Below are 21142 nucleotides of genomic sequence, written 5' to 3' on the forward strand. Positions count from 1 at the left end.
CCGCAGATGCTTCCCTCTCCCACCTGTGCCCACAGCCACCACCGCAGCCCTTGTCCCCTTCATCCGTTCATCACCCCTCCAGCCTCCCGGCCCACGTTCTAACCCACTCCTCTGAGCCGTCTCCCCTCCCCCCAGCAGCCCCCAGGTGCCCACTCCTTGCGCCGCCACCCCGACTTGCTCCACCCCGCCCCCCACTCCCCAGGGGCGAGGATCCCCGGCATTCTCCCCTGGACTCCGGGGCATCCCCTCTCCCCGGGCATCCCGGCGACCCCACACCGCGGGCTGCCCGCGCCCCCCTCGCCTGGATTCCGCGCGCTCCCACCTTCCTCCTTCCTCGCGGAACGCCCCGCCACCCGTCTCGGCGACCCCTTCTCTGACCCGCTTGAGCCTCAGCGGCCCGGCCCCTCCCGGGCTCGGGGGCCACTGTTCGTGGGGCGCCGGCGCCAGGCGTTCGCGCCCGCGGCTGGGCGCCGGGTGCCGGCTGCGGCCCGTGGGCCGCGTTACGCGTGTCCAAGAGGGTCCCGGGCTAACCTAGGGACCCGGGGAGTGTGAGAGGGAGACAGGACGGGGGCGTTTGCGCGGCTTGCAGCCCCGCGCCAGTTCCCGTTACCGGAGGAAGGCGGGGCCGCTGGGGTCGGCGCGCGCCCCGGTCCTGGGCGCCTGACCCTCGAGTGCGGGGCGGCGCGGGCCAGTGGAGGGGGCGGGGGCTCGGGCCGCCCGGTTCAGCCCGGACCAGCTCCCCGCTGCGCCCCGCCTGGGAGGGATGAGGAAACCTGTGAAATGCCTTCAGTTCGCCCGCCTTGAACAGAGGTGAAATGTGCGGATTTGTCTTACGATGACTTTCAGAGGACTGAAATCCCACGGGTCCCTCCTGCTTCTGAAAGGTCGTGGGAGGCTCGGGCCGGTGGCCTGGGCGCGGAGGGAGTGACCCCTGGGGCTTAAGAGCGCCCTCGGCGCGCCCCGCGGCCTCCTCCGCCAGCCCGGCCCGTTAGTTGGAGGGCGGGTGTCGGCGGCGGGATCGCAGGCGGCGGCGCTGCAGGTTGAGGGTGTCAGGTCCCGAGCCTCTCGCAGGAGCCCGAGGGGGCTCCGTAATGCGATCAGGATTTCCCCGGGCAGCCCTCGCCAGGGGGAGACGCGGAGCCCCCGAGGCCGAGCGCGCGGCGGGTTGATGGGGAAACGGGTTCCTGGGCTGTCCTCACTCGCGGGACTGGACGCCGGGGATGGAGGGGGCGATGAGCCAGACAGGGAGGAGAGCGCGCTCCGAAAGGCGCTTCCGGCCTTGTGTAGCCTCTGAACTCGTGAAGGTGGGCCTGGGTCCCCTGGGTTCTGGGGTCTCTGGAGAGCAGGGTGAGCAAGGCCTTGAGGGAGGGGGAAAATGGGGAGGAATCGTGCCAGTTCCTGCATTGGGGATCCTGGGGCGAAACTCCCACGGGCCACCGGCAGTTCCCATTTGTTGATCGGCCCCCTGCCCCCCACGCACCAATTCAGATTCCGTGTGTGGGTGGCGTGGAAAGAGGAGTCCAGGTCAATTAGAGCTGGGTATCTCGCTGGGTCTTATATCAGAAAAGAAATCAGAATGAATTGTTATGGAAAGGGGATGTTGCATTCTGGGGCAAGTTTCATTTTGCAGTTGGCTCAAGAAATGTGTGTGTGTTTTTTTTTAACCGTCCCATTTCTCCTTTTGTAAACTACCCATTTTGTAGGTTATGTTTTCTTCCTTGAAATATGAAAAACTCAGAATATATGTGAATTGTAGAAGTTTGAATTTCCATACAAGAGATATCTTTTACAATGTTCATCGTCCAAGGGCCTAGAATTTTCTATTTAGCCTTATGTGAGAAATTTGTTTCCACCAACCTTCCCCCCCCAAAAAAACCTCAAAACATAAACAAAAAACCTGAGTGAAAACAGCAAATAATGCAAATAAGTAGATATTTTGTCTATACAATGCCACAAGTCAAGATATGTGAAAATATAAGGATAGGTGCCTACATTTTTAAAGATATCCTTTAGATGTTCGATGTTTTACATTCCGTTTGTTCTGCTAAACGTATTTTAGGTATAACTGTCTTAAACTATTCTCTTAGGTTTATGCTGCTGAGTTAATTTTGAGTATTAGTATTTTGAATAGAAAAGATGTTTTTGGCATAAAGAGAATGCAATTTAGTTTGAGCTTTTCTCAGATATTTTGGTTATCTTTAGATTTTCTCACTACCACCATTTTAAAATTAATTTTGAAAATAAATTGCTTTCTTTGCTATTAGTTATACTTGTTAATTACAGAGTAATTTTACTTTCAAACAGTAAACAAAACCGTAGACAACACATGGACATATAAAATTATATATTTTAATTGAAAAAGAGTTAACCTAAAACTTGACTCGCAATGTTTTCCACCTCCATGCCTGTGTTTAACAAAATTCAGATAGCTGATGATAGCTGAGATCCACTCAATATAGAAGTTTTGTCTCTGCTGAAAAAGAGGTGTAGATATTTGGAACATCTAGATTTTGACAACAGTTTTTATTTTCATCTGAACGTTAGTAAAAACAGCCTCTCTTTACCTTACTTTCGAGATAAAAGCCTGAGAGCAATAGACTTTCTTCACTCTTGCAACATAATCAAATACATCTGCAATGAAGAAATAATATGAAGTCTCAGTTTTAAAAGTGATGCTAGCAATTTGGCTATCATATTTAGAGCTATGTGCAAAGTAAATTATAGTGTTATGTGGTAGATAGCGGATAGGTAAATATATTTAAAAACACACACAGAGAACTCAATTGTTGAGAAGTCTGGTATTCAAATCAATACGGTATTTATTGGGCCCGTATTTTATGTCTGTGACACTGAGCTCAGCACTGTAGAGAATCAGAAATGAATTCAATAGACTGTGTTTTGATATGTTAATTTAAAATAGTGCTTCAAAATGATATTGATAACCTATAGTATTAAGACGGAAGTAACCTATTAGTAGAGATCTGGGGTTATACAAAAAAAGATCTTGTTTTGGGGTTACACAAAAGTACTTAATTCGTTTATACTCAACATGGAAAAATGCAAAAACAACTAGTACACTTTAAAATATGTAAAGTTGTTTATTAGCATTATATTTTTAACAAAGTTCTACAGTTTTGAAATGTTCAGTCCTCCCAGGTGTCAAGGAAATGGAAATAAATATTTTTAACATTTCTTTCAGGTGTATCTCACTGAAAGCTTAAAATAGTTAAGGGATACTATTAGAGGATCCCAGGCCTTTTCTGTCCTAGATAATTCTAGTGACAAAAAAGCTGTTTGCAAATTAAGCTCAATAGTTGATGGTCAGGTAGAAGTGGTGGAGGAACATGTCCACCCTGTATCCAGTAGCACCCTTCTAGTTAGGGCTCTGTCAGCATTTCCACCGTGAAGCCTGGTGTTCAGGGCTCATAACTCAGTTGCTTTAAATAGCTTCCTGCTGAAACACTATGCGGAAAGTTTAAGTCCAGATGTATATTTTAAAACTAAAAGTAGTGCAAGACTATTGTGCTGTTTTAAGTTAGAGAACACTGGACTGCATATTTACTAGTATCATATGTTTTTCTGGCAATGTTAAAGAAAGAAAACACATTTTTAGATATGTGATCTATCACTCATAGTTAATTCTATATGTTTAATGAGACCTTTCAGTATTTGTCATAAGTAGGGTTTCAAAATGATGGAGCAATTTCTTTTTGAAAATAATTTTTTCAACATCATTGGCCATTTTTTTCTTCAAAAACAAGTAGGCAACTAATAAATATTTGACACTAGTGAGTTGTATTTTCCTTACATATTTAATGATCAGATTTTATCTCTGTGTCTTTTTGAATGTAATTATACCTACACAAAGGAAAACAGGTTATTAAATCTGTTCAAACCTTATTAAGCCTACTATGAATTGTTATGCAAATTATGTAAATCATAATAGATTTCAAGTTGTCTGAAGGCAGACACATTTTTGTGTTATGTCTTTAAATGCAGTAAAAATTATTTAAAGTTAAAAATTTTAGGATTCAATATATAAAACTTATTAGTAAGGTAATCTAAATGATTTTAAATGGAAAATAAATATATAAAAAATTAAAAAAACTTATATTTGAAAACAGTCATGGGAAGATATCTTTTATTATTTTCTCCCCTTTGGCATTGCTGTTTGTTTTCTTTCAAAATTCCAGAATATCCATTGTTAGATGATTTAAACCAGCTTGATACATGGCACCTAAATTCCTGGCTTAAATTGAAATAATTCCCATCAAATTTGTCTTTGACATGTATTTTAAAAATTACGAAATGATATTTTATATTGTATTGCCTTTTTTCTCTACAATTCAGTTGGATTTTCCTGAATTCTAGGTTAAATTCTAAAAATCAGCTGTAATATTTGTGGAACTTTTTGATAGTTTATTTAAAGTTATCTTTAAATAATTACTATAGGAATAAAACTTTTCCTCTTGCAATTAGTTCCTTACCTCTCTTTTTATTCCAAAGAAGGATTTGATCAGATTCTATCTTGAAAAATAATTATATTTCAATTTTGCGGCAAGTACAATGTGCCAAATGATATTGGTCCGTAGCAGTAATTGATTAGTTAAGACTAGACTTCTGTCCATGGATATGTCATAGGCAATTTTAATTTTCATATAATAAGACCACAGAAACAATTTTCAGGGTCTGAGTTAATTCTCCGTTGCTCCTCTTTCAGAGTAATTCACAGATCTAATCATAAGGAGTCTCAAACAAAATTTCAATAGCGTTTCTAGAGTTAAATAGCTTTTTACTTTATTTTGAAAAAGCTACGTATCATGTGATTTAAATGCTGGTTATAGTGAGGTGCGCTAAATAAAGGAACTTGTTTCTCTATTCTGAAATGTTAGGACACAAAATGACTTCCCTCTTTCCCATGAAGTTTCTTGAATTTGTAAATTTTGTATTTTAAAAACACCTAGAAAACTAATTGTTAAGATTTCATCACAAATTATTCTTTGCAGGACAGAACTTTTGTATTGGGTAGTGTGGAAACAACTTTTATTGCGTGCTTACTCCTAACTAGTTAAAGAGCAATTTTTGACTGCTCTCTACCCCTTAAAATGTTTTCCATTGCTTGGGTTTGGTACAGATGAAATGTGTAAAAATTTCTTGATTCTTTTGGTTTTCTTTTAGATAAACACAGTTGAGAATCTCCAAGGGAAACTTTTTAGCTTCAGAGATCTAGTTTTGTTTAAAACCCTCAAACATATAATTACACTTCTGATTGATATAAAATCAAATACAGTACTCCCTCCCCTCTTTTTTTCCTCAGAAAAACATTAGGAATCTGATTTGGTAGCAGAAAAAACAATATATTTAGCCATTAAAATAGAATTCAGCCATAACAGGAAAAGTTGTCACTATATCGTGTTAGTTAGCATGTTTTTTTCAGGCCAAGTTCAAAACCTCATAGAAGACTTGCACAATTTGTGAGTACCTATTTGTTTTGTTATTAAATGTAATCCGTAAAACATACCAGCATTTAATATGGTCATTATTATGCTGCTTAAGCAAAGAAAAATGGATTTATGTATTTCACTTTTAGGGATCTTTTCTTTCATATTTTCCCATATTGAATCAATTTTCCTTTTCTTCTAACTCAAAAGAAATCCATTATATTAAAAATATGCAGTAAAATAATAATGTCCCAGAGCTCTTGAAAATCTTTATATTGGGGCAGATTTCTTTACTTTTTTCTGAAATTTAGCCAGCCTGGAGTGAAACCCATCAGCAGTCAGTCATCCTTTATCTCTCAACGACACCAAAAAACATCTCAGGACATGAAGTGAAGAATCGCGTATTCAACCGAACCGTTTAAGGATGCTTATAAGTAAAAGCCTATGTTTAGCACACAGCAGACTTGGAATAGAAGTTAGCCTCCTCGTCTTACAAAAAGTACATCATTGTAATTACACTCTATACTTATATAGTCTCTTCTACATTTTATAGACTTTCAAAAAATTATTTCCAATTTATATTGGAAAACTGTGGTTCCGGGAGATGAAGTTACTTGTGTGAGATCATGGCAGATATGTAACAGAGGTGGGAAAAAGGTGGGGGGGCGGGGAGGCTCTTGATTTTTGGTGCATTCATTCTCTTCTAAACAGTACAACTTTTCTGCCTTCATTAATATGCTTACTGGTTCCATATTTACTCTGACATAGAAAGCCACACAGCAGGTGTTAAAACACAATATGCTGAGTGTAAAAAATGTCAAACATTCAGATGAATACTGGCAAACATAGTCAATTATTTCAGTATTTTCAAATGTTCACATTTTTGGCAGTGTGAATTCGAAAAATTGAAAAGCACATTGCCTCCATCAGGAATGCAGCGTTACCTATATTCAGTAGCCACTTCAGCTACTAGATGGAGTATGCAGGGAGGAAGTCATGTTCTCAAGGGATTTACCCTTGACCTGGGAGACTTCTCGGATTGAATAGAGTAGCCATACACCCCTGGTAAAGGATAGTCGGCATGATTCCCTCTCCTCTGGGATGGAAGAAGTTGTCAGAAAACTAGTTCGGAGCAGGGGCTCCTAGCTGCTAGCGAGGGATGCTGACTCAACCTTTTAACTGGTTCTCTCTCTTAGAGTTTTAGCTGGTAGCCTCACAGACCACTGGCCCTGGGAAGTGGTGCTCTTTACGGAGCTCTTTCATTTATTTATTTCAAAAATATTTATCAAACACTTACTGTGTGCCAGGCACTGTTTTGGAAGCTGAGCATATGGTAGTGAACAAGACAGATGAATGCCCTTCCCTCATGTTGTTTCCGGTCTAGTATAATCTGGACTCTAAGGAGTGAGTCTCACAGCTTTGGGCTAGTGTGTCAAAAAGAGTAGCTAGATCATAAATATATGTACATTGAAATGAGGATCATTTGAGTACTGTGGGATGCTGTGGAAGTGGGTTCTGTAATTTAAGGAAAGCTTTAGGATTTTGAACTGAATAACAAAGTGCTAAAGAAGGAACAGACTTGAGAAACAGACTAAGAGAAAAGTAAGGATGAAAAAAATACTGACAAGTTTTTGTTTGGTTGTTTTCCTGGCTGGAGCAGAGGGTATAGTGGAGGAATGTTGGGGTAGGGTTCATGGGTGGGGGAAATTCAGCCCTAAAGTGTTGTTCTAGTGTGTGTTTTATCACACTATAAGAAATCTGCTTTAATGAGAGTATGTACAAATTGTACTGGGAGCATAGAATTAAATGCTTGGGTTTGCCTTATGGAAATCTTGACAAAGGAGGGAGTAGCACTAGGAGTAGAGGCAGGGTGAGTGGGATGATTGCCAGACAGGCAAGCGCACGTGGGTGGTGGTGTCAGAGAGTAGTGGGCTGCTCTAGCTAGAGCCACTGTTTAGTCACCACAAAGGCTTCTGGAAGCTTAATGAGGAAGAGATGGAAATCATCTGAATACAGGATCCTGGAAGTTAGTTGAGAGAAAAGATGTTATCAAGGGGCAGGGTCTTGGTAATGGATTAAGAGTAGTGTGTTTTACATATGACAGTGAAGGCTCTGCACCAACATTCCTTACCAGGCTCCATGTTAATCAGAGGCACCCATTTGCAAGTTAGCCCACCCTGGTTACAAGTGTGATCCCTAGCTTTGGAGTAGTGAAAATGTTTATTAGCCTCAAAGATGGATTATTCTGGATCCTTACTTGACTGAGTTAATCTGCTGCAGGTTAACTGTTGATGATTAAGGAGGCAAACGTGTCATTCCAAAATGGCAGGTGGGACAAGACAGAATAGAAGTTTGGCTAAGACTGTATTTTCTGTCTATACCACTCATTTTTCAATCATCATTTTCAGCCTGTAACATGTCTTTATTCTGCACCTAGACTTTGAGCTTCTTGATGGCTTTGTATATCCCACTGTGTCCCACTGCAGACTGGGCATTCGGTAATTCTTTGCAGTGTGATTAAAAGCTGAATATGTAGTCCAAAGTAAGGAGGTGAACTGTAGTCCTGGGTACCACACCATATTTAGGCTTCCATATAGTCAGGAACTCTAAGATTTCACCTAAATGTCTTCTCCCATAGAGCTGACCAGACTTTCTTTCTTTCTTTTTTTTTTTTTGGTGAGGAAGATCAGCTCTGAGCTAACATCCGTTACCAGTCTTCCTCTTTTTTTTGCTGAGGAAGATTAGCCATGAGCTAACAGCTGTGCCCATCTTCCTCTATTTTGTGTATGGGGTGCTGCCACAGCATGGCCCGACAAGCGGTGTGCAGGTCTGCGCCTGGGATTGGAACCCGAAAACCCTGGGCCTCAGTGGACTTAACCACTACACCACTGGGCCTGCCCCCAGACTTTCTTTTTCTAGCCTGTGATCTGGATGAGACCACACTTCAGGGTGCTTTGGGCTGCAGACAGGCGGTGCCTTAATATGTACTACGCAATCTGCAGATGGGGCATCAGCTTTCCTTCTGTGGCATAATTCCTACGGACAACCTAACATGGGGATTTAATAAAAATGTACATGTATTCTGTGAAGAATCCAACAACAAATGAAGGAAACTTTTGCCTGCCTTTGAAATGGGTGGACCCTGCAACATTGGTCTGTTTGAAGTGGCATCCTCACCCATATTCGGATGCTTCATTCCTGTCTGCCATTATTGGACCAGAGCACTAAGTCCCAATAAGACACACCATTTACAGTGAGAATATATTCTCAGTTTTTAAGCCTTTCTGATGTGCCATTGTTGCTGCTGTGTTTCCTGTTCTATGTAGGTGGTAGCCCTCGGAGAGGTACCAGATGGGACTGTGGTTACTGTCATGGCGGGTAACGATGAAAATTATTCTGCTGAGCTCCGAAATGCCTCTGCTGTTATGAAAAACCAAGTAGCAAGGTTCAACGATCTGAGATTTGTGGGCCGGAGTGGACGAGGTAGGTCTCTGATTTTTAATACAGTATTGATAATGAAATAAACACATTCGACTCCTCTGATGAAATGTAGGCTAGTCTGTATACAAATCAGCACCTTCTACTGAACAGAATTACTGGAGGTTTTATTTAAATATGTCCAGATGAAGTTGAGTGTTTTTCTGAGTGCTCAGGCCTTTTTCATTTGTTTTATGGTATTGAAAATTCAAACAATGTTTTCAGAAGAGCTGGTTCCTAATTTCACTAGTGTGAGCATATATGGTGGAGAGAAGAACAGTGGAGGTTCAAGTTCTGAATTATGAGGAGCCAAATAACTGAGTAAATTGAGTGGCAATGGGGAAAGAAAAAGGAATACATTGGATCAATTTCCTGATAATATCAATTTTGCTCTAAGTTGTAGCAAGGACAGCGGGCATAATGTTCTTCACTTGTCACATATGTTACCTCTATATGATTTAATTTACTCTTATAATAAGAATCTATTTAAAAATCCTAGGTTTTTATAGAAGGCTTTTCAGTTGAATAAGTGAATAATGTGTTACTTATGTTAGAATGACCATACAGAGTTGCCTGGACAGATGAATGATGAGGACTGTAAATATTTCCACATTATTTAAGTGTTTCCACCATCTGAATCCATATTCAAATCTTAGGAATCCTTAAAAAGATAATAAAATAGAAAATAATCACTTTTAGGGTTTTTGTAGTTGTTTCATAAATGGGGTTAATGTTTTAAAAAGAAGTCTCTAAGGAAACCAATATTTTGGCTTTTATTTACTTATTCTATAGAGAGACTTTTAATAGTCGTTCATTAGAATTATTATGTTTATTTATTTATTTATTGACTCTAATATTTCCATTTTAAGTATTTTGATAAGAAGAGAGAAAATAGACTACTTTAGGACTGAGGTAAAATAAATTATAAAGATCTACAGAATTAATGCAACTCAGGTTTGAATTAGGAAATGAGAAGCATCAATTTTTAAACCATGTCCAATAATTGTTCTTTAGTTTGGATCTGATGTCAAATTATTACCATTGTAAAAACTTGATAAGGGAAATTCAAGCAAGGCTGTTTCCGATGAGTAGTTTTAGTTTACTTTCTAGGAACAGGGCCAAGAAGTTGTACTTTTTAACTTAAAAAAAAAAAAAAATGTTGCATGCTAATGAGATACTGTCACTGAAAGGTTGTTTGAATAAAATGAGGCTCAGAGCCTCTAGTAGAATCAAAACTAAAGGGGTTATCTCTGCATCAGGTTTAGTTTACTTTCATTAAAAGAAAAAAAGACACATCCTATCTCGCTATTGACTGATTAGGTGTGAAGTGTGTATGTGTGTGTATTCATTCTTTTTTTTTGTTTTTTTCTCAGTTACTGGTGCAGGTCTGCAGTACAATTAAAGTTTCTCTTTTTTCTAGTAAGAATCAAGAAAAATTTGAACATGATGATTTACCTGTATGCTCCGAATGGCATCTTTCTTCTTATGTAATATTACTTTGTTTTTAATTAAAGTAATTTTAGTGTTTAAAAGATCGGGCACTATACTTTACAGATTCAAGCCAGCATGTTCATTTGTCTTGCTTTTGTATGATATAGATGCTGCATAAGTTTTCTCTGATCAATTTGAGTAGAAGCTATGGCAGAGTGATAGTGTACTTTGTAAACCCTCAACATATTTATTTAAGAAACTTCAAAGAGAAACAAAGGGTGTGCACTGTTTTACTATATTGGCTTTCTGAGTTTTGGCTGGTTTCCCAAATAGCAATTTTTATATTTAAAAAAAAAAGACAGACTTAACTGCTTGCAGACTTTTCACGCATGGAAGATGAAGAAAGCTTCTTTTGATGAAGTGTAATTATGTCCAAACAGAGCTGACCCCCTCCCCCTATATTTCTTATGATCTTAACTGAAGAAAGTAGGATTTTTCCTTTGAAGCAGCCGGGACTTGGTGGAGGATCTGAAATGCTACAGTCTGCTGCCAGAGGCAGGATGGAGAAATTGGTCCAGACTTGTCTTCGAGACTTAGATTGGGGGTGGGGGGAGCGAGTGGAGAGAGAAAGGAAAATTGATTTATCACTAATAATAGATTTTTATATCACTACATTTTCATTATATGAAACGAAACAGTAATATCAAACTGAAATGAAGAGAAAGGACAGAGAACACTGATAAGAGATATCACTCTTTGAAAAAAAAAAAGGGTCAGTTTTTCAGTGGTAGGAAACGCTTTAACTTGCCTGTGTACCTGACCTGCTTTCTAACAGACTCTTTCCAGCTTCCTCTGTGATTTTCACACTTCTACATTTCTCTTAAATCATGGAGTCCGGATTAACCCGCTAATACCCTTGTGTTTTTTCCCCAGCTATTTCAATTTTCTATTTTCAGTAGCATTCAAAGCTAAAAAACGCTAATTTCCTCAAATGTTATACCTTTTCTTTTCACTGGTAGGAATATAAACTCTCAGAAATTGAAAAACGGTTTTAGATTTATAAAGGAGTCACATCACTACTTACTTTGGCATTGTGAGTTACCTGATGACCACAACTTTTGGAAGTGCTCTGGAATAAAAGTAGAGCATCAATGAAACTTGCATTAAGTTAGGGGTGGCTTATGTTTTTTAATTGTCTTTTCCTTTTTTCTCCTTTATATTTTAAACAGAAGTGTTTAAAATGACTTTGGTCCTTAAGTTTTGTTCATGTGCTTCCTCACTTTTGACGTCGTGTGCTGCTTTTAATTTATAATCGTTTTTAAGCACCTACAGTATACAGAGCATGGTACTTTATCAATTTAGGATACAATTCCTGCTCACACTCTTATCCCTCCTGACTATTCCTGACAGCCCCTCAGGCTAGGTTGTAATTGTCTTTCAATGACAGCTTCTATATTTATCTCAGAAAATATATGACTTGAGGACATATTGCAGAACTAGTTCCTAAATGAAGCCAAGGATGATACAATTAGTTGTCGAATGAGTGCCAGCTCCCTAAGTAAGAGCATGCATTTTTAAGTAGAAACTTGCATTTTTATCACTTATGGAAAGTGATAAACAATGAGATTTGGAAATTTTTTTTTAATTTAAGGAAATCATGAATTTTCACATAAGCATTTGACTTAGCAAATATATTATTATTTATAAGGTGAAGAACCAGTTACTTGGGTGGTAGTTTCTGGAAGTTTCTTGAACATTATGTTCATGTTCCTTCTGAAGGGTCAATAAGAACTGGAAGGACCCTCCTTGATTTTTGTTTTAGTTGTTAAAGTACATCTTGATCCTTAGGATTTGATTTTAGAAGACTGTAGTCATACTTAAATACTTGTTTCCTCCCCACAAAATCCACCTTTTTTTTTTTTTTTTTGTGAGGAGATCAGCCCTGTGCTAACATCTGCCAATCCTCCTCTTTTTTTGCTGAGGAAGACTGGCTCTGGGCTAACATCCGTGCCCATCTTCCTCCACTTTATATGGGACGCCCCCACAGCATGGCTTGCCAAGCAGTGCGTCGGTGCGTGCCTGGGATCCGAACCGGCGAGCCCCAGGCCGCCGCATTGGAGTGCGCACACTTAACTGCTTGCGCCACCAGTCTGGCCCAAAAACCCACCTTTTTTTAGAAGACTTTATAGAAAACTGGTTCCACTTTGACTATTTAGATACTTTATGCTTATAAGGTGAATTTTATATTTGGCTTTTGTTCCTACACAAAGTGTTTCTCTGAATTTGGGAGAAGCATCGATGACTTTCAATATCCTAAGTAAGTTGTAAAAGTCTCAAATAGAAATATTGTCGGAACCAGTTTAGAGAAATTCATGGACAGTATCTCTAGCAGGTCATTTAGAGTCATTAAGGACAACTGAGATATATATACATCCTTGATTTATTAAGATTAAAGCCATGGATGATAACTGCCTTCCAAGCACTGCCCTTGGAGCCAATGTTAGAAATGCAGTCCTGGCTCATGGACCATTGATCCAGCCCAGAATGGCATCTTTTTAATGGTTTAATGTAAATTAACTTTTAATCCAGAGATTCATCTCGTTCACTCCTCCAGACCTTCCATTGTTTTGAGGTCCTGATCTGGATCCAGTGACTTCCTATTCAACTTTCTAATCTTCATTTCTGTGGACTTTCAGTTTTCTGTAACTAGTTTAGACTCCTGGTTGCCTTATTCTTCTGGTTAGTCTTAATGTTTATAATAAATTCTCTATTCCCTAACCAGACAATTAAATTACTTAAATCCATGTAACATTCAATATATAGTGGATGAAATATGATATATCAATAACACTTTAAGAATAGATGCTTTCATCATCCTGGCCGAGATACTGTATTAGTATATTTATATTTACTGTTTCTTGATCTTATAGAGCTGATTGGGACACATGTTGAAATAAATTACCTATTAATATTTTTAAATGTTCTCTGACAAAGTTAAAAAGAAGAGCATTAATTTTAGGGTCTGGAAGACCTGACTGAGTTCAGATCCTGATTTTTTTCCACTTATTAGTTGTGTGGTTAAGTTACTAAGCCTCTCTGGGCTTCAGTTTCCTCATTTGTAGGATGGGTGTGATAAACCTAACTGGATAGGATTAAATGAGATAATGTGTATAAATTGGCTGGCATTTTAATAGGTTTCTAATCAATATTCATCTTTCCCTGTCCCCCCACCCCCTTCCTGTCTTTTCTTTCCTTTTTTTTCTCTTGGCCATGGAAAAGTATAGCCAGAAAGACTTAAAAATATATATACTGAATAACAAATGATGTGTGTCTTAAACATATTTTAAGAACTTACATGGTCTGAGTTGAAAGAAAACCCATTCACTAGACTTGACAGCCAAAGACCTGTTCCACATTAAGCCTTGTATATAACCTGTTCCATATTAAGCTTTGAAAAGATTGCATTAAACTTTGCATTGCTACACATTGTTTAAGATTTGTTTTTTGATTTAATAGCCTCAGCTTTCAGTAAAGGGAAAAACAGTCTCTGACCAAAAAACAAAGCAAAACAAAATGAGCTTTTTAAAGGTCTGTTACAGGAGCAGGCCAAATGAATACCCTGGCCTGGGATTGCTGAATGTTTTATTGAGTCACTGTTTCACACCCACCTTTTCCTGTCTTGTAACAGTTTGCAGTTCTGACTATCTGACATGACTAACCGTTGCAAATCTAACTGATTACAACTGTCAGTGAGCCTGTGTAACAGAGTCTGGTATCTTCTCCTGGAGAAAGCAGACGTCCTAATCTGCTACCAAACTTTCCCTGTCTTTTCCCCCCTTTATTCATTACCTTTAGCTCCTTAATTTGAAAGATCAGATGTAATATTTTGATGAAGCACACCCTCTCCTAAAAGCAAAAATCCATATTTATATTGGGAGATGTCATGTACATTTAGGAAAAAATAAGTCACCGTCAGGGAGTTATTTCAAGATTTAACAGCAAAGATGTATGTTAGTGAAAGGCGGGTGGGCAGGGAGGAGAAAAACTTTGTTCCAGTAATGATGAAATCATCATACCACAGGCACATTAAGGCCAGGACAGGAGACACTGGCTCCTGTTAAAATGATTCCCATAAGAACCTTCCTCTTTCATCTTCTTATTGTAGTGCAGTTAAGAAATGAAATGCTAAAGCCATGGTGAAATAAATAACATAATCAACAGTGATTTACTATTGTTCTTTCATGGGGTCATGACCTAATCCTAAATAAAGACTTCTAAAATTGTCTGCGCTTGGATGTGTTCCTGATGTTGGAGAAAACTGAAAGGAAGAGAACCCTCCTCAAGTGGACCCAAGTTTTTGTTTTTAGTACAACTGTTGCTACTGAGCTGCTTTGTATTTGGAGTTGGAGCCTTGTGTAGCACTGCAATGAAGATGACGATCTTAACACTCAACGAGTTTAGTAACTTCCTGAAGTGGCCATCAGAGGGTTTCTCATTTAGAATAAGGGGTCCTGACTCTTGGCTTTGTCTCATCCCCTCCTCAGAGATGCTAAAATGCAATGTGGACATCGATGCTGCTATATTATCATCAATACTATCTTTTTATATTCACTGTGGATTTTCCCCTTTTACATCTGCAGGCAAGAGTTTCACCTTGACCATAACTGTCTTCACAAATCCTCCCCAAGTAGCCACCTATCACAGAGCTATTAAAGTTACAGTGGATGGACCCCGGGAACCCAGAAGTAAGTACTTGCCTTCCTATCGGAAATGGTAACAGAGTTGGTGGAGACCCTCTGAGGAACTGATTCCAAATAAGTTAAGACTACTTTCATGTCAATAGCTTCTTTACAAAGTTTGCTATCTGCTTGTTTTTATGACAGACGTTCAGTACAACTTCAGAGTTAGTAGAAAGTCAAATTACACTTTTAACCTTTGCCACAAAACTGCTAAGGCCTACATAACTTTGGGAAATGAGTGCATAATTATTCAGTCACTGTAATTGTTTCCTAAGAAATTCTGCTCATCCACTGTACACAATAGACAGGGCAGAATAGACCCATGAGAGCTGAGGAAGAAAAGACTTGACTGAAAAATCTTGAGCTTAGTCAAAAAGCATTTGCGTATGTTTCCCATGGTCTAAGAATGTGTTTTAACTTTTTAACTCGCCCACTCAGTTCCCTTTATAAAGAGCACACTGCTTAATTACAAAGAATTTATTTGCAAATGATAACTTGCTTGATTGTTACAACACCGCTGTTTGGTCATGTTCGAGTAATTGTTATAGATAGTTTCTTTCAACAGATAGAGTCAAACCAGGTTTAAATCCACCTTGGTTTATTTGTCTGTCTGGACATCCAGAAGGTTTAACCAGCATCAGTTTTAAGGTAGTACACATAATCCATTTGGGCTAATATGCATTTTCCTCCTAAATCTAAATTGAAACAGGTTTGCTTTCTCCCTCAACACTGATTTGAACAAACTTGGCATAGCAGTATTTAAGTGTATTTAGAGATTAAACATTATTTGATATATACAACATTAAAAATTCTGTGCCCATGGAAACATCATACAGAACTTCTGCCTTTGATGAGTGAATACACTGGAGTCCTAACCATTGTGCTGAGAGAGTTTAATTTGGTTTCTGGTAGAGGTACAGCTGGCAGAAATATTTGTTATATGGCAATACACCTGCCTAGGCAGTGAGAGTGGCATGTCTTTTCTTCCCCTAAAACTGAGAGAAAAGGGCTGGTAAAGTTTTGCTTCTCCGCAAGTAGCACATCTTTGAGCAGTGGGAACATACGGTGCCTTCCGTTCCTCTTGCGGCTGTCTCTTTTCACAAAGGCTGATTACTTGCCTGAACTAGGGAGGTTTCCTGTCTCAAAAGCCAGTCTTGGAGGTTTTTCTGTTCTCCTCCTTTCATGTGTTTGGCGTTCTTCTAGGTTCACAGCGTTGGGTCAGTGCTGTCCCTGTCTGTTCAGTTTGAGAATATCGTGTTAGGCGGTTGCCATACACAGGTCTTGGGTTGCCCCAAGTCTCTGGTCATAAGGGCCAGAGGTTAGCGGTGCAGGTGAATAGAACAGAGCAGGGCTGTCTTGCCTGGTTTGGGGCTTTGCCTGACTTTTCTGGACTGCTATAAATCGGAGACGATGCCTTGTGATGGAAGACACCTTGTAACATTTTATCTAATTAACGCTTGAGTTCCTGAAAAGGCAGGGTAGTAGTCTTTTAACATTTAACACTACTAATACTTCTCTTTTAAAGATGTTTCCCGCTGATCTCAGCTGCTTTTCTCAGTTCTTGGAAAAATCATTATTGTGTGTGTGTATGTCTGTGTGTCTGGGTGTGTGTATGTGTCCATCCACTCAAAAGTTGATGGTTGGGAGAGGAAACAGGGAAGTATGGGTGCTGCCCCATTCTGAAAGATTTGACAAAAGGTGAGGAGGCAGGGTACCTTTGGGAAAGTCACTTCTCTTTCAAGAGAGGATAGCATTATCTGATTCCCAAGAGGTTGTTGGCAGAATTAATTTGTTGATAGGCGCAGTGCCCTAAAGGCCGAGAAGGACTTTGAAAGCAATGAGGGCTAGGGGTAGAGAGGGCAGATGGTATACATGTGACCTGAGTTCAGGCTTTGGGTGCTGCTGAGGGTGCTGAGGATGCGACGGGGGAAGCAGATACAGATCTTGAGTGGCAGACCACTGCCCTGGATCAGCCTGAGTAACATCTCTTGTGAAGCAAAAATATCTGTGAAAATGTGATGTCATTTCTCTGACATCATGAAGTGACTTGCCAAATTCAGTGTCTGGATATACAGATGGGTCTGGTATCAGTAACATCTTAATCCTACAACCTGCACTCTCTGTCCTGGATTATTTCCTTCTGCCCTGCTTTTGGCCATCCCGGGCATTGAATGTTTGTAGGATAGTGCTCTTCTCATATTATTATTTAATTTTGAGACCCCTACATTGGAAAATGCCCAGGATTTTCAGTTTTCTTCAACTGTGTGAGTATAATAGGATTTTGAATGATTGGTGTATAGATAATGTTAAATGGAGAATCCTCTAGAACATGGCTTGGCAAACTTTTTCTATGAAGTGCCAGAGAGTAAATAATTTCAGCTCTATAGGCTATATGATCTCCTTCACAAGTACTTAACTCTGCTATTGTAGCTCAAAAGCAGCCCTAGCCAGTATATAAATGAATGGTTGTGGTTGTGTTTCAATAAAACTTTATTTACAAAAACAGGTGGTGGGTCAGATTTGGCACACAAGCTGTAGTTTGCCAACTCTTGCTCTGGATTTCAAAGTGGCTTACTTTATTGACTGTTAGCAGAGAAGGGCTTTAGAAAAAGGCTTTCTTGAGGGGCGAAAAAGAAGACAATTAATGTATTTCTTTTAGCCTCCTCTCTCACCAAATTATAATTCTTTAAGTGGTGGTTGTCATAGAAATAGTATACATCTGATTATTACTGTAATGATTTGAAGGAGTTGACGATTTTGCACTACTGATTCCTCTTAATGGAATTTCACTCCTTCTTCTGAACATCAGAGTATATATTGAAAAGGCTACTTCTAGTGAATGAGCTAGTGGAACAAGGACAAGTTCTGGGTTAACTAGTTGAGTCTTTATTCAGTATACCATGGTGATTAAGGGTGTGGGCTTTAGTGACAGACTGTCTGGATTGAAATCCCAGCTCCACCATTTACTAGTTGTGTGGTGGTGGGCAAGTTACCCGACTTCTCTTTGCTTCGGTTTCCTCATCTGCTAAAGTGCGAATAATAATAATAGTATCTTCCTCATCAGTTGCTGCAAAGATGTTAAATGATGTAATGTATGTAAAATGCATGGCACAGTTACTGTCATGTAGTAAGTGCTCATTAAGTGTTAGCTGTCATTACATCAATTTCCTCCAGTGTCAGAAGTTTGCTGTAGAGTTTTGCTTATAGTAGGCTTCCAGGAAATGGATACTATCTAGATTCTGTTCTCTAGTGTATTACTTTTTTTTCTTGCTGATGGCTTTACTAATTTCTACTCATGAGTAAATGACACTAATAAGTGTTATAAAGTGTGCCTTGAGCAGGTACTCATGCTGCCTGAGGAAAGCTGTGCAGAACTGATGATAAACACAATTTGTTTGCAGCAAAGTCCAAGAGAGGATGCGATGGCACCCGTGTCCTCCTCTGAGGCTCTGCTGATCAACACATCTGCCAAGACTTGCTTTTCACTCAGAAATCAGAAAGAGTTCGTCCTTCTATGTTTTCTGTCTCTGGCAGCTGAACCGGTGCTGTCACTTCACAAACAACTTCTTTTCTTAATATACACATCTGGCGTTGGCAGTTGGACTAACTTCATAAGAGCACATGATCATCACTCATTACAAGATTAAAAAGTACCCCATGGCATCATTGATGTTTTTTAACTTTGATCTTCTGCAGTTGTGATTCATCTCAGTTATAAAACTTCCCTTTAAAGGAACATAGCCGATGACTTATTAGAACCTTCATCTTAAGTAGCATAAACATGAAAATGGTGCACATCTTTACAAAATGCCATTTATTTTCTTTGCCAGCTTATCATTTTAAGACATGACATCATACTTAAGATCCCAAATTTGTAAGTCTTGTGTTTAGGCAAGGCGTTTTGACCTTCTGTTGGTAAGTTAGCTCTGAAGAGTAACTGCTGTGTGCTCGCCAGCAGGAGAAGTCAGTGTAGCAGCAGCAGCAACAGTAATGCATTTGGATACCTGGATATCTTTTAAACATCAGTTTCTATTAGGATCCTTTGTTCCCTTTATGCACTTGGTTCCACCTGCAGTCTGATTTGAAGAACTTCTACCGGAAGGTGAAAACTTGGTTAGCAACATCATATTCTACAGTAGTGGTTCTGAGTTAGGGAGGAGGATGAATGGAAAAGATGTTTTTGGCTTTCCGGAGGATGGAAAAAGGAAATCACCTTACACAGCTAGAATCCTTTTAATTCTCTTGCTGCCTTTTCTGTCGTCTATTGCTAAATAACAAACCATCCCCAAACATAATGGTTTAAAACTACAACCAGTTTGTTATTACTCATGATTCTGTGTGTTGACTGGAGTTCATCTGGGTGGATTTTCTGTGGTCTTGCTTGGGGTCTTTCACGTGGCTGCAGTGAGATGGTGGCTGGTGCTGGAACATCCATGATGGCTCCATTCATATGTCTGGTGCCTTGGCCGGATGACTGGAGGTTTGGGCTTGGCTGGAATGATGGCGCAGTGAGGCCTTTCTCTCTCTCCATGTTGTCCTAGAACCTCTCCCTCTCCACGTGGCCTCTCCATGTGGTCTCTCCATGAAGTCTGTCTGGCAGAGTCTGACTTCTTACATGGCAGCACAGGGCTCCCTACCATGCAAAAATGGGCACTTTCAGGCCTTCTTAATGCTTCTTAAGGCTCAGAACCGGCATGGAGTTACTTCCGCCACGTTCTATTGGTTAAAGCAAGCTACAGGTGCAGCCTAGATTCAAGGAGAAGAAACCCCATAAAGATATGATTGATGGGGACAGTCGTTCATTGGACCACCAACATCTTCAACTTCCAGAGGTGCTTAGATGGTAAATGTCATTGTTGCAACAGGAGAAATAGTTTTTTCGAGGTATTATCTTCTGAAAGGTTTCTTGATTTTTTAATCTGGGGGACATTTAAAGTTCTACAAGGTGGACTCCAAGTGTCGCTTATTGTAGCTTCATTCTGAATTGAACAAATTTGGTAATTATCAGATGAATTAAGGGTGGGTGTTACCTTGTGGTGCTTGGTATTAGCAGGTCAGTATGAAGCTGAGCCAGATGAGTACTTTATGGGAGAAGAACATCAGATGTTTGAACATAAACAGGTTATTAGCCTTGCCTGGCAACGTGGCACGTCTGTAGAAGAAGTATCTTATGAATCCTCAAATGGACAAGCCTGGGGATTTTATACTTTATATCACTCAGCTTTGAAAATTCTCACTTGCCAGCACCCTGCAGACCTGATAGCTAACACACGTGTGTGGTTTTCTAAGAGTTTTTGTGTGTTGTCCCCCAGGGACATAAATCCTAGTTACTTTTAAGGAGGGACCAAAGCCATCCTCCGTATACTTACTGCTGGGACACTGCTGTTCACAGTGGACCAGCTACCTGTCCAGGCCTGGTGGGAAAAGGGAGAAGCTCTGCCCTTTCTTTCCCAGTGATCCAGCTCCTTTCCTGCAGGCTTAGAGTTAATGGCTGCAACGCTCCTCTTGGCCCCTTTGGTGATGTCAGTAGGGGCTGGCGCTCAGGTGAGTGAGAGGCTCTCTGGAAGTGGAGGGAATGTTTGCTCCTAGGACTGCCTTAGTGCCTGGTGCACTCGGCTCGTTAGGCTCAGGTCCTGCAGCCAAACTGTTTTCTTTCCCTGTTTGCTCATTCTCACCTGTGCCCAATTCATCAACAAGTTTTTAAAGCTTCAGAGGACATTTGATTATTCCATATTCTTGAGGCACTTCCAGTTGCCGAAGTTTTACTGTAACAAACTTGAGGTAACAGACTTAAACCGAACGGGGTGGTCCGGGCAGGGCCTCAGCTCATGTTTCTCTCATGCTGTTCTACTCAGTTCTGAGACGGTTTTCTAGCCCAGGAAAGGGTGGAGAGAATGGAGGGCTGGGCATTTTCTCTTCCTCATTCCAGATGATGTCAGTGGCAGCTCGCTTTTGTCTTCCACTACTCTTCAACCTAGTTGGGTGAAGGAATAGGCTTTCTGTGATGGCTGGCCCGTGACCTTCACTTATTTATCGATGGTGGATGCTTATTTA

At 40.2% G+C, this 21142-nt stretch overlaps 1 protein-coding gene across 3 annotated transcripts in view; it reads left to right on the forward strand.

Annotated features, from left to right (window-relative positions):
- RUNX2 (RUNX family transcription factor 2) overlaps positions 1 to 21142 on the forward strand; it is a 230250-nt gene that overhangs the window by 1039 nt on the left and 208069 nt on the right. For all 3 annotated transcript variants that reach the window (XM_087438672.1, XM_087438673.1, XM_014782649.2), the window contains exons 2-3: positions 8768 to 8924; positions 14990 to 15094. In XM_087438672.1, the coding sequence (XP_087294798.1) occupies positions 8768 to 8924; positions 14990 to 15094 (262 nt within the window). The remainder of the gene's footprint in view (positions 1 to 8767; positions 8925 to 14989; positions 15095 to 21142) is intronic.

The sequence above is a fragment of the Ceratotherium simum genome, chromosome 13, assembly GCF_057802395.1.
Source record: "Ceratotherium simum simum isolate JZ-2026a chromosome 13, ASM5780239v1, whole genome shotgun sequence".
Taxonomy (NCBI): domain Eukaryota; kingdom Metazoa; phylum Chordata; class Mammalia; order Perissodactyla; family Rhinocerotidae; genus Ceratotherium; species Ceratotherium simum.